This window comes from Dysidea avara, chromosome 10 (assembly GCF_963678975.1).
Source record: "Dysidea avara chromosome 10, odDysAvar1.4, whole genome shotgun sequence".
NCBI lineage: Eukaryota > Metazoa > Porifera > Demospongiae > Dictyoceratida > Dysideidae > Dysidea > Dysidea avara.
This window is the reverse complement of record NC_089281.1, coordinates 30,442,589-30,454,891: the sequence shown is the minus strand read 5'-3', so window position 1 is coordinate 30,454,891 and position 12,303 is coordinate 30,442,589. Positions and strand designations below refer to the sequence as shown.

Genomic DNA, 12,303 nt, shown 5'->3' with positions numbered 1-12,303 from the left:
TGCCCTTCTTGGTGTCTTATATTGATGTTGCAAGATATTGACATTAGCAATAGCATATAATGACTTCCACGAAGAGTAAAGCCCATCTTTTCAGTAATTATGCAAGCTTTACTAAACACTAAACTCATGCCTCTAAGTAATTACTATAGAGTAGGGACCTCGACTAGGTCATTTATATTTATGTAAATAAAACCATAAAGTAATTACAAAACAGCAAAACTGCAAAATACAGTAAAAACAACTTAATAAGTAGTGAAAGTTGCTACAAGTAATAGTGCTGTACACCTACAAGTAATAGTGCTTTACACCTACAAGTAATAGTGCTGTACACCTACAAAGTTTTTGTCACTGGTTAATTGCCTACCAATAATTCCACTTAATTGGTTGTGTGTAGTAAAGTGATATTAGCAGAGGTACTCAACAAGCCTGCTGGAAGTTTTAGGGTGGTACCAAAGTGACCATCAACATCCTGACTTGCAATAACAGTTATTACAATCACATATTTACACATGCTTTGAGGTTATGTTATAGTTATATCCCGGTACGAGGGTGATATCATTGTTATTACACGAGTCCGAGGCGGAGCCGAGGACAAGTGTAATGACAATGATATCATCCGAGTATACGGGATATAACTGTTTTATATCCCAGTGCGCGGGAGTGCGCAGAAGTTTACGGATAGTAAATTAAGTTCCGGTTTGAGTTCCTGTCACAGTGCTCAAGATTTCGTCCGAATTGTGTGGAGATTCTACTTTGTAGCCACAAGAGAGACCTTACATACTGCCTAAAAACTGTAGCGAAGGGCGGTGTTATGAAGCAGCGGTTCCAGGTACGATTCACCTTCGTCAGAAATTGGTATAGTGGTGTCGCGTGGTGTGCAAGAGAAAAGTAAAGACCAACAAGTGGATATGATTTGTCTGGCATCAGTCCTTAATACAGTGTGAACGGCTTCATATTATGTTACAAAAAGTAGGCAAACAAGTACTAGAAATGAGTAGGAGTCATAGAAATAAATAGTAGGAAACAGGGGAGATCACCTACACCTGCAGATATACTAGTGAACATTTAATCCCTAATTCATTGACTGAAGGAGGAGCTAAACATCCTATTATCCCCTAAGTTTTGTGTTAAGTTTGTATTTGTCTGTATTGTACGCTGGTCTGACAAGGAAGAACAGTAATTGCCGATTGTCAGAGGGTAAGTAGTAAATCACCTTGGTTGCAATAAAGAGAAAATGCAAATTTAATTCTTACCAATTTTTTGGGCTAAAGTAGGAATTAAATTTTGCATTTCTTGTTTAAGTTCTTTTGTTGTATTCCTTACACTTGTTTGTTAGCACAAGACGCAGCATTGCCAAGATGTTAACCTTTTCACTGCTAAGTGATTGCTGGAGCGAAAATCGTCACGTACTATTCTTGACATTTGTTAAACTATCGTATTGGTAACTTGTAGTGTTATTGTGTAAAGGATTAACAGTTTTTCTTGTAAGATTTAGGTAGTTTTAAGTGCTGTATTGGTGTGTTTTGTATCAATATTTCCTTATTTGGCTCTTTGTTCCATCGGTAAACAATGCCATTCGCGGTTATTATGATGTCACGAAAGAGACTGAGTGGCTCTGCAACAGGGTGATAAGTTAGTTATCACTGGGTGATAACTAATATATCGTACAGTAGCAGCGCCGCTCTGTCTAGCTGTATGGTAGTTATAACCCAGCGCGGCGCTTTGATACTCCCATGCACTGGGGTTTAAGTTATGATATTAACACTTGTCAGCAGGGGTAATTTATGGTTTACCGAATGGGTGGGGAAAAAAAAACAGTTTAAAGGTTTCTTAACTGGTTATTTGCAAACACTGGTTAACTATTACAATACTTACAACTATTCTAAACACTGAGTGATCATTTCTTTGGCTTGTTTCTTCCCATGTCTCGTATCATGCATGAGTATACGCACATATGTGAATCATGCCACACTTCTGAAAAATGGCCAACTATCATTCTTGGCTGTCTTAGCCTATCTATAATCATAGATACATTAACACTTACCAGGATTGGAAACGGAAGTATGCTACGTCATCATTTGTGTACAAAATCCCCAATGTTACATCACAGCCTTTGATGTTATCCGTGTTTCGCCTTACTGCGTTGGTACAGATAGCTCACTTTCTGTACGAATTTCACTTCAACTACTTTGCTACAAGGTTGTATTACACACTAATGGAGTCACTAGACTGCAATATACTGATGTAAAAAGTTTCTGCTGGTTGTAAATTTCGTTTTTGTAACCGTGTCAGTCGAAAGTGCAGGTGGGACTTGATGAAATATGGGCTGTGTCTCTTTCACCTGTGAGTATTTAAACTAATTTGTATGCTGAGCACATGTCTCATGGCCATAACTATTAAGTAGTGTCTACTTTATCCAGTGAAACTGCTTTGCTTTGTAGTAAGATGTACCAAAAGTAACCGAAACACGGATCCCACGTACACCCACTTCTGTTTCCAATCCCGGTAAACGTTATTATATCTATGCTATAATCCAGTGGACTTCAAATCGTGACTATGAACTCAAGGATTCGTGAAACTCGTCTTTTCCGATAAGAAAAGTGATGTTACATAATAAACCCGCAATAGTACACAAAGGATCCAGTTATCCCAGAGACGAGACCTCTGTGGACATGCCCATTTCAAGGGTAAGCTTGCTCTTTGCCAATTATTAAAATCTGTATTTCTAAGGGACTGGATGAAAGCTTCACGAGATATGGTTGTTTGAAACCATGTATGTAAATTGGCATAAAATATTGTGCGTTTTAATTTTATCAAATCCAGTTTTCTAGACTATGCAGGTTTAAGGGATAAATTTTCATTTTTTCCCCTTTGTAATTAAAATTTGTAACGCTTTACCCCTCTTTGTAACTAACTCCCCATCCCTTGTAGACAGTGGCATAGCCAGCCCTTCAGGGATGGGTGGGCACACTCACCCACACATTTCACCCCATGCAACTAACTAGCACAAAATGTGAGTCCATCGTTAGTGAACTCTACATACATTTGGATTAAAATTGTTTCAAAAGTATCTAGCTAGCTAATAATATGTTACACTGCCAGCTTATTTCACTAGTCTAATGCTACTGCATGAATGATATAGAAGCTAGAAATGAATGGTCACTTATATTCTTGGCAATAACAGAATCCGTGCTGCTCAGTATTCCAGATGTGAAAAAAAAACTGGATATTCCAGATGTGAAAAAAAACTGGATTCCCTCCTTCCTCGTGCTTTTCTTCCCCACCTAAAATTTGGATCACATGATGCCATGCATTAAATAGAAAACATCAAAGCTACTCGGATCACGTGATGTAATTATTGTCTCACTATCAGCTGTTGATTTACAATGAAACTATGGCGCTGCACTACTCGTTTCTTGTTTGTAATATCATTAGTAAGTGGGCACTGCCATCCCAGGGAAATTTGGATGGGCACGTGCACACCCAGGCCCACCCTTGGCTACGCCACTGCTTGTAGATAACTACATGGAATGTAACACACCTGGCACATTATAATCTATTGATTGCTGCACATAATTAATATTATAGCAAAGCGCTTTACTCTTCTTTGAGTGTAGCCAACAAAGTCTTTAACCAAATTTGTATCTACAAGGTAGGCAGGAAGGGTTGGGTAGGATGAGCATTTAACAACCCACACAAAACTGTGTTATTGTTTGAGTAACATGATTGTTGCCCAAGGGACAATACCTACAGGAATCAGAATACTACAGTGCCAACATTCCTCATTGATATTGTTTGTTATTTATCACTATTGGTTACCATCGTCCATTGTAATGATTTGTAGTGAGCCATTTAGTTGGGCATCTGTGCTTCATCCCTTGTAGCCACAGTGTTTTGAGTAAATTAAGTAATAGTCGGGGCTTGGCTTGGAATTTACCATAATTTTGTACCAGTGTGGGTTAAAATGAGGTTTGTATTTTATCACATCTTCTAGCAACTTTGAACACTTAATATTTTTGTAATGTGACAGTAAAATTAATGGGAGAGGTTATGTTATCCGCCCATAAGCAGTACTTGTCGTCAGAGTGGTCCAGTCTTGTTTATGCTGATGTTATGTAATAAAATGTGTTGATATGGCAGTAACGTTACTCATTTTGCATTACTACATGTGGTAATAGTCAGTAGTATTGTCTAATGTATTGTGTGCAGTCACAATCTTGTACATGTTACAATGAAAGGAAGAGAGAATAGGACACTACAGCTAATACTGCATAGCCAATTGTGTAAACCGAAACCCGACATCCTGTTTAGGTACACGTTTAGACCACTGTTAGTATGCTAGCCTGGAAAATGGTGTAAAGTAGATGGGTGGTTAGGAAGAAAGACAGTGGTGCATTAGCACAATTGTGCTCTGATGGCTTATACCAGTAGGCTAATATCCCTCATTAGGATGTGGTCAATACTCGTCTGCTATGAAGTGTTGAATTCTTCCATTTGATGTAGGGTCCATTTAAGCTATTGTTGATATAATACTAGAAAACATTGAATACAGAAAACCAAACTGAGTTGTGTTGGCATGGCAGATTCATGAGGGCTAGCCCGGTGTTGGTTTGGTTCAGTTCAGTGGGTGTTTATACTGTAGTGATAACCGAGACGAGTTGTGCCAAACTGAGCTAGTACAATGATATGAGGCAAGTGTAAACACAGTATAACTATTCATTGCTACATATTATGTAATTACATCTTCTGCAACATGTTGATGAAAACAGCTGATCATGTTATCTTAATGTTGTCATTTTAATTTTTAAGTCAGTTACCAAAGTGATTATTATCATTATTATTATTATTAGTAGTAGTAGTAGTAGTAGTAGTAGTAGTAGTAGTAGTAGTAGATTGGAAGCGAATACCTGACTATAACGAAACATTGTTTAATAACCTCCAAAAAGCAGCTATTCTTGGGACTGTTAATATCTTAACATCTATTAACTTTGGTTATACTTAAGCGTATGCCTGTATTACCAATATTATTCTGTACTATTGTACATGTGTGTCATTATTGTTCAATGAAAAAAGTACTTGGTTGTATAATTATATTATTACACTTTACAGTGACCAGCACTGAAAGTCTGACAGCAACTTGTGCTGAAGCCTTAGGATTACCTAACCTAATTACAAGGACTCTACTTAAATAACTAATAGCTAATAAGATGTAACAGAAAAGGGCAAAAGTAAGGAAGAAAAAAATCCGTCCAACCCCAGGATTCAAACTGCAGGTCGCCCAATGTCTAGTTGGGTCAGTCTTCCTCCAGGAGGGATGGATTTTCTTCCTTAAACCTAAAGTATTTATTATTATTATTATTACACTTTACAAAGTACTTAAATGAGAAGTGGTTTTTTATAGGGCCAAATTGTCTGTTGCTATGGAGTTTATTGGTTTGTTTACATTTGTTACTAGTGGTAATCTTCTGTAGAGTTCCAAATAATAATTTAAAGACCCTTTTGATGATTTTCTCATTGCACACATCAAATTAGCTGCCATATTCAAATAAGTGGCTATAGTTAAGCAGTTATTATAATGATCTAGTATGTAAAGGATAAGCACCCGTCCTGTGTGTGTATATAAACTATTGTTCTAACTTAGACTCTGTGTACATACAGAAACATAACACCACCACTGTGAGGGATTTCGCCAGATGCCCGAGTGCCACAGAGCTGAGGGTGTATATGTAAATCAGCAAATCCCTAGAAGTCGTGGTATCATACAGTATATATTAGGGATCACGAAGGTTTGGGCTTTTCTGACCAAAAATATCACCCTAAAATAATACCTTCATAATGCCTTGGCAGTGTTGGTTAAACCCAAAAGTGCCTTCGCTATGACCTGAAATGCTTCCAATAAATTGCTAGGATTTTTTTTTTATTTAGTGAACTTTTCTACTCACTGACTGACTCAAGTGTAACTCAATAATGGCTAAGGCTACAGATTTGATTTTTTTTCAGTTTGACAGCCTGACAGGTGCCTTTTGGCATACTGCGGTACGTACAATGCACACATCATGGACTTACCTTTGTCCTCCTTTGTGTGCCTTTTATCTTTGCTGACAGCACAAGGTGTCAATTGCAGTAGCACTACATGATGGCCTCTCTACATTTGCAAACAGGAACCATCCATTTTTTTTTGTGGCAACTGGATTGGCACTCTTCTACTTCGTTATGACGTTGTGTAATGGGCTGAACATAGTTGAAAGCAGAGCATATTGGTCACTTTGCTGTTTCAGTAATTGATTGTTGGGGCGTGTGTTCAGATGAAAACAATAAACCTGGCGCCATTCTTTCCATTCTAATGCAGCATGCATGGGTTTACCAAGTCATAATAATGTTACAAAAAAGTAAACAAACAAGTTCAGTTAGGGATCATAGAGATGAAAGTGAAACAAGGGAAATCGCCTACACCTGAAGATTTTACTAGTGGACATTTAATCCCAAATTTAGTCATGGGTGTAGACTAAATTAGGTAGTATATCTTCAGGTCTAGGCAATCTATTTGAGCCCCTAATCAAACTTAATTTTTCCTTATACTTGTAAGTGAAATATATCACTCGAGTTTACTCACCACGAACTAGTAATCACTCACCCTATTTGCTTTATACACTAACACCTAATGATTGAGTGTGGTTTTAAAAGTGTGGGCAAACCCTCAGAACATTATAAACACAATGTTAGTATGCTAGCAATTCTGCAATTCAATTTTTAAATTTTGTAAACCTACTAACTTCATTATTATAGCAGAAAGTATGTTACTATTAATTTATTTATTTATTCATGGTTGTTACCGGATTTTTTCAATATGTGTTACGACTTACTAGTGCTTCTTATTGTGTGTTTCATAGTACAATGTACTTATCCTGAAATGGACATATCCACAGAGGTCCCATATCTAGGATTACCAGATCCTTTCCATACTATTCCTGGTTTATCCTGGTAAATTTTTCTTAGACTGTTATATACCATATACGGCGAAACTTTTGAGGGGGAAAACTTTCACGGATACACAGAAGCGTTGCAATTCGTGGGAAAATATTCGCGGTTGCATAGAAATCTTGCAGTTCGTGGGGAAAACATTCGTGGATAGTGGCTAAGCACCTGGTGAAATGTGATAAGCACTTAAGGACCCCTCTAGATCTGGCAAAGTCAATTTCTTTAGCTTGACATACTTAAGCAGTGCTGTGTTGAGCATTAAAAAACAGAGCATTCTCAAAGAAACACTATCTTTTTCTCCAATTAAAAAACGTCAAATGTGTGAGCTTGCAAAATCGCTGCTCTGGCTATGAAGACCTACAAAATGCAAAAAGGTATAGTAATTATATATAGTTTTTAGGCGTTCTGCACACAAAATATTTGAGGGGAAAACAATCACGATTGGCAGCATAATCATGAAAACCGCGATGTTTTCCCCCTCGAAAGTTTTGCCGTATACGTTAGTCCATTGGAACATTGTTATAGGTAGGCTAAGGTGGCTGATGATGGCAACTGGTATGATTCAATCATGTGTTTACATGCTTGCACGATTCCGTGACAACAGTTCTTTAGCCATGCATGGTGTACTAAATGGCTGACTCATGGTGCTCAATGGCTGACGCATGGTGCACAGAAATACTAAACCATGTATTGCCTAAACAGCTATAGTGATGCTTTGTAATGGAACAAAATTATTAGCTAGTCAAAATATTTTGTAACTACATTCGGCCTACTACATACAATACAATTGTCACCAAGTGGTGGCAGCCACACTCCTACTATGCCATAAAGAAAATCATCTTATATTTATTAGCAGAGGAGTAAAATGGGTTAATAGGAGATGTCTGTATATAAAGCAGTTTGCAGGTTGACAGGGTGACATGAATGTTAACTAACAGTTATCTTAAGCTATTGGTATAAGTGTACCATTAGCAGCTCCCACTGACCTGTGTGAAGATAATTATTAATGTTTAAGTGTCATGTCTACACCAATTAATGTCAATAGAGTTATAACATTATTCACAATTCAGTAGTCATATATACAGTTAACCTAGTCAGTGGCAGATACAGGGGGTTGCAATGGTTTCGACTGAAACCCCCTCTGGAAATAGCGCGTACCTAATTTATTAACGATTCATGTGGTTAATAGAGTCACTAAGAGTTATACATAGTGTATTATATTAGGACTTTTTCTACTGGCCAAACTTCATACTTTGTTTTTGAAATCAGCAGCAGCATTCAACAGCAGGTAATCCCCTTTCTTTTCTTTTTTTGGTCTTCAACTTAAAGCTAGGCTGAAGTTGCAATTCCAGGGTGGAACTCCCAAGTCTGGATCCACCCCTGACAGTTATTCAACTTTCTCAACTTGAAACCCTCTGAAAATTTTTAGACCCACCACTGCTAGTATAGTGACTTGTAGTATTATAATTACTAAGCACTCAGGCCCATAGTCAGGGGGTGAAGAACCCCTCTTGAATCCACAATTTTTCAGTATAAAAGTCCAGTAGCAATAAGTCCAACCTAAATTTTGTGTTGTTTTTAGTGACCAAATTAGTATGTTTTCAAAATTTTCCTGGGAGATCAAGTCCCCATAGTTTCAGCATGCTTCATACACCTTGATGCACTCCACACAACATCTAAAGAATCTACTCAAATAAAAGTCTGGCGCAATATCATTAAATATCACTGTGAAAATTGTTATGTACAAATTTTCACAGAATGATACCGGAACACAGTCTTTTTACAAATCAATAACATTAATATCTCACTTTATCCCTTCACACTGTTGCTATAGTATCACTTGAAGGTGCTATTTTGACTGGAGCAGTCAAACTTTAGGTGGTCAGTTTTAACAGTGCATGCAAGGGCTTGCTTAACAAAAATGAAATCTGTATTGATTGCATCATAAGCTGATTGTCTGCTGTCAAGACTAGCTGTGTGAGCACAGGTACATGGTACAGCAGATTAGTGCAATATGTGTAGGGCTGTAGTGCTCAATGACTGATAGAGGTCTGTGAATATTGCTGACAGTTGTGTCAAAATATTCATGTGCAAGATGAATCTTGTTAAAGTAAAGGCTACAAGTGTAGTGTGTGTTGCTAGAATCCATTATATAGTATTGTACACTTTGAAATCAGATATTTTAATTAGCTCAAATATTGCAAGTGTACAACAATTTATTTGGAAAGCCTTGAAGCTACTTATCAATTTAAGTTTCACAGAACACTATTTACTACTAATGGATCTTGCTGTGTCAGCTATAATGAATTACTGTTGGTAGGAGTGGGGTAAGGTCACAGGTGGCTTGTTAAACTGATAATAATTCATTAAATTTCTAATTTAATTCATTTGGTAAACAAGTGTATAACCCACACTTTATGTCATATAGTCATATCATGGGAAAAGGAAATTGAAGTAATTTTAACTTTACTGCATGTGAGAAGTTTTTATTATAGTTGTGTAAGTTCCTCAATGTGTGGTGAAATGGTAATTAGATTAGTAGGACTGTCCTGACACAATTGTGATGCAGAATTGTAAAATCTTTTATAGTCAGCAGTCAGAGTGGGAATATGATTAGGAATTGTGTGATCACTTGTAGATTATAAGCTTAGAAATCCCAAATACCAAATACCAAAACAAATGAAGATAAAAAGTGTGTAACTATAAAAATGTTGTACTAATTAGACATAATTTTATTTGATGTACTAGCTATAGCCTTAGGCCAGGTGGTTTACCATGCAGTATAGTGTCTCAATAAAACTCACAAATTGCTGCATCAACATTTCAAATGTTTTTAATTTCTTGTTAGTGCAGTTAGCTGGATTCCTAAGTAATTGTTGTGTTGTAGTTATCACCTGCACTGTTACCATGGTATTACCATGGTATTAGCCTAACAAGTTTAACTAGATTTAGACTATTTCTCACAAAAACATCAAATCTATGATAACCATTCTTAATCCTCCTTCAATTATATTACAAATTGTACTAAATATGAACAAATCATTGTAATAAAGAAAGTTTTTAAAGTACAAAAGTTGTTGACTAATATACCCATGTGTATATGGACTGCAGATATTATTTATAAGTTGTTTTGCTCTCTAGCCTCAAAATTTAATTTTTATAGGTTAACCTTATATAAACATGGATACACGCCTGTATAGTGTACTCTTGTCCTACAATAACTTTTAATTTGACTAACTTAAGTGGCTGCAGTTTGGCTGGTAAGCTTGTAAACAACTGTTACAGGTATAATGCATGAGGACTTGAGAGGATTTCTGGAAGCCAATGTGTCTGGAAAGAAAAAATCCAAGATTATAATTGGAGTGGAAGATAGCAGATTGGCTGCAGTAGTGCAAGAACAACTTGGAATGTCCTGTCAGTCTACAGGTGTTGTGCTGGAGCTGTTAAGAGGAATACGATTACATTTTCACAAGTTTGTATCAGGTACTTAGCAAGCACTTGTTATAAGGAAGTTGTCCTGTATGGGTAGCTATGGTAACAGTCCCTATGAATATTATATACCAGTGATGTGTTTATAGCTTCTGTACTTTGTATTTTATTCCTTGTTGGTGTAATTTCCATAGTATTTGTAAACATTAAAGTTATTTAGTTTCTTTTCAAATATTTCTCAGGAGTTTAAAATGATTTTTATGTTTAGTTTTTTGTGCCTTTAATGGTATAATTGGTTTGTATAGCTAAGTACCTTGTCTCAGATGTTGTTGGTGGGTTGTAGTGGTTATGTGGTAATAAGCTAAAGCTCATTCATGACTTGTGGGTAGCTTGGAGGAGGCTTGAAGCCTGGTTAGGTGTGGGTACACACAACTTCCTATTTTGCTAGGGGGAGAGTACCTCCCATGTCTTGCAGCAGTAAACTTTGTTCTCACCTTAAGGTTTGTCAATATCAGCTGCTGCTAAGGCACAATTGGGATTAGGACACAGCTACTCACGAGCTAAAGTTAAATTCAATGTCAACCGAGTAGACAACATGATTATTCAGAGTATCAGTTTAATGGATCAACTTGACAAAGATATCAACACTTTCTCAATGAGGATAAGGTTTGTTTATTAGTGGTGTTCACCCAACACATGTTAATATCATAGGGAGTGGTACTCGTATCATTTCCCTGAGCTAGCTAAGATTGTCACTGATAACTACACTTACGCAAGAGTGGCAAAATTTGTCAAGTCTCGCAAGGATCTTACAGAGGATATGCTCGAAGAACTTGAGGAAATTTTAATGGATGACTCAAAGGCTCATGCTATAATGGAAGCTTCTAGGATGTCAATGGGTAAGTGAGAGATTGTTAATAAGATATTATTACTACACAACAGGGATGGACATATCTCCAATTGATCTCATCAATATTCAACAATTTGCTACACGAGTCATTGCCTTGTCTGAGTATCGTGCTCAGTTGAGCGAATATCTTGTTTCAAAGATGACACAAGTGGCTCCAAATTTGACAGCATTAATTGGCGAGCATGTAAGATGAATGCAATGTGAATGTTGATGCTTGTAACCAAATCTTGTTAAAAGACATTTATAGGTATTGTTGTTAATGTAGGTTGGAGCTCGTCTGATATCTCACGCTGGTAGTCTCACCAACTTGGCTAAGTATCCGGCATCGACTGTCCAAATCCTGGGAGCTGAGAAGGCCTTGTTTAGGTAATGTGTCTTGTCATCCTACTAACTCCCTAGTTAGTGTCAATTGGTACTTCACTAACACCACTGACCACAGTTGATTTAGTTATTTGCTATTGTTTATACTGAGGTTGCTGTTTTTCCAGGGCACTTAAAACTCGTGGTAATACTCCCAAATATGGTCTGATATTTCATTCTTCGTATATTGGAAGAGCTGGTGCAAAGAACAAGGGTCGGATATCACGTTACCTTGCCAACAAGTGCTCCATAGCTAGTCGTATTGACTGTTTCTCAGGTAACTTCCCAAAACATTATATTAACATTTTTAATTTTGTAATTAGAACACCCAACCACCTTGTTTGGAGAGAAGCTAAAAGAGCAAGTTGAAGAGCGACTAAAATTTTATGAAACTGGAGAAACTCCTCGCAAGAATGTTTTAGTCATGGAAGAAGCCCTAACAGAGCTAAAGAAGCTGCAAGATGCGGTGACTCCATCTTCTGGAAAAAAGAAGAAAAAGAAGAAAGTGAAAGTGGAAGAAGAGGACTAACTGTAGTAGTAGTAGTAGTAGTAGTAGTATAGCTGTCTCAACGTTTGATTGTGCATATTAGCTAAATAAATATTAAAGTTTACTATATATGACTGTA

At 37.0% G+C, this 12,303-nt stretch overlaps 1 protein-coding gene across 1 annotated transcript in view; it reads left to right on the top strand.

Annotated features, from left to right (window-relative positions):
• Window positions 1-12,303, top strand: part of LOC136269405 (nucleolar protein 56-like) — a 26,958-nt gene extending 14,655 nt beyond the window's left edge. Inside the window, exons 3-9 of the mRNA XM_066064957.1 lie at window positions 10,264-10,461; window positions 10,908-11,073; window positions 11,119-11,306; window positions 11,350-11,501; window positions 11,583-11,683; window positions 11,806-11,954; window positions 12,001-12,303. Coding sequence (XP_065921029.1) covers window positions 10,264-10,461; window positions 10,908-11,073; window positions 11,119-11,306; window positions 11,350-11,501; window positions 11,583-11,683; window positions 11,806-11,954; window positions 12,001-12,206 — 1,160 coding nt within the window. The 3' untranslated portion in view covers window positions 12,207-12,303. The remainder of the gene's footprint in view (window positions 1-10,263; window positions 10,462-10,907; window positions 11,074-11,118; window positions 11,307-11,349; window positions 11,502-11,582; window positions 11,684-11,805; window positions 11,955-12,000) is intronic.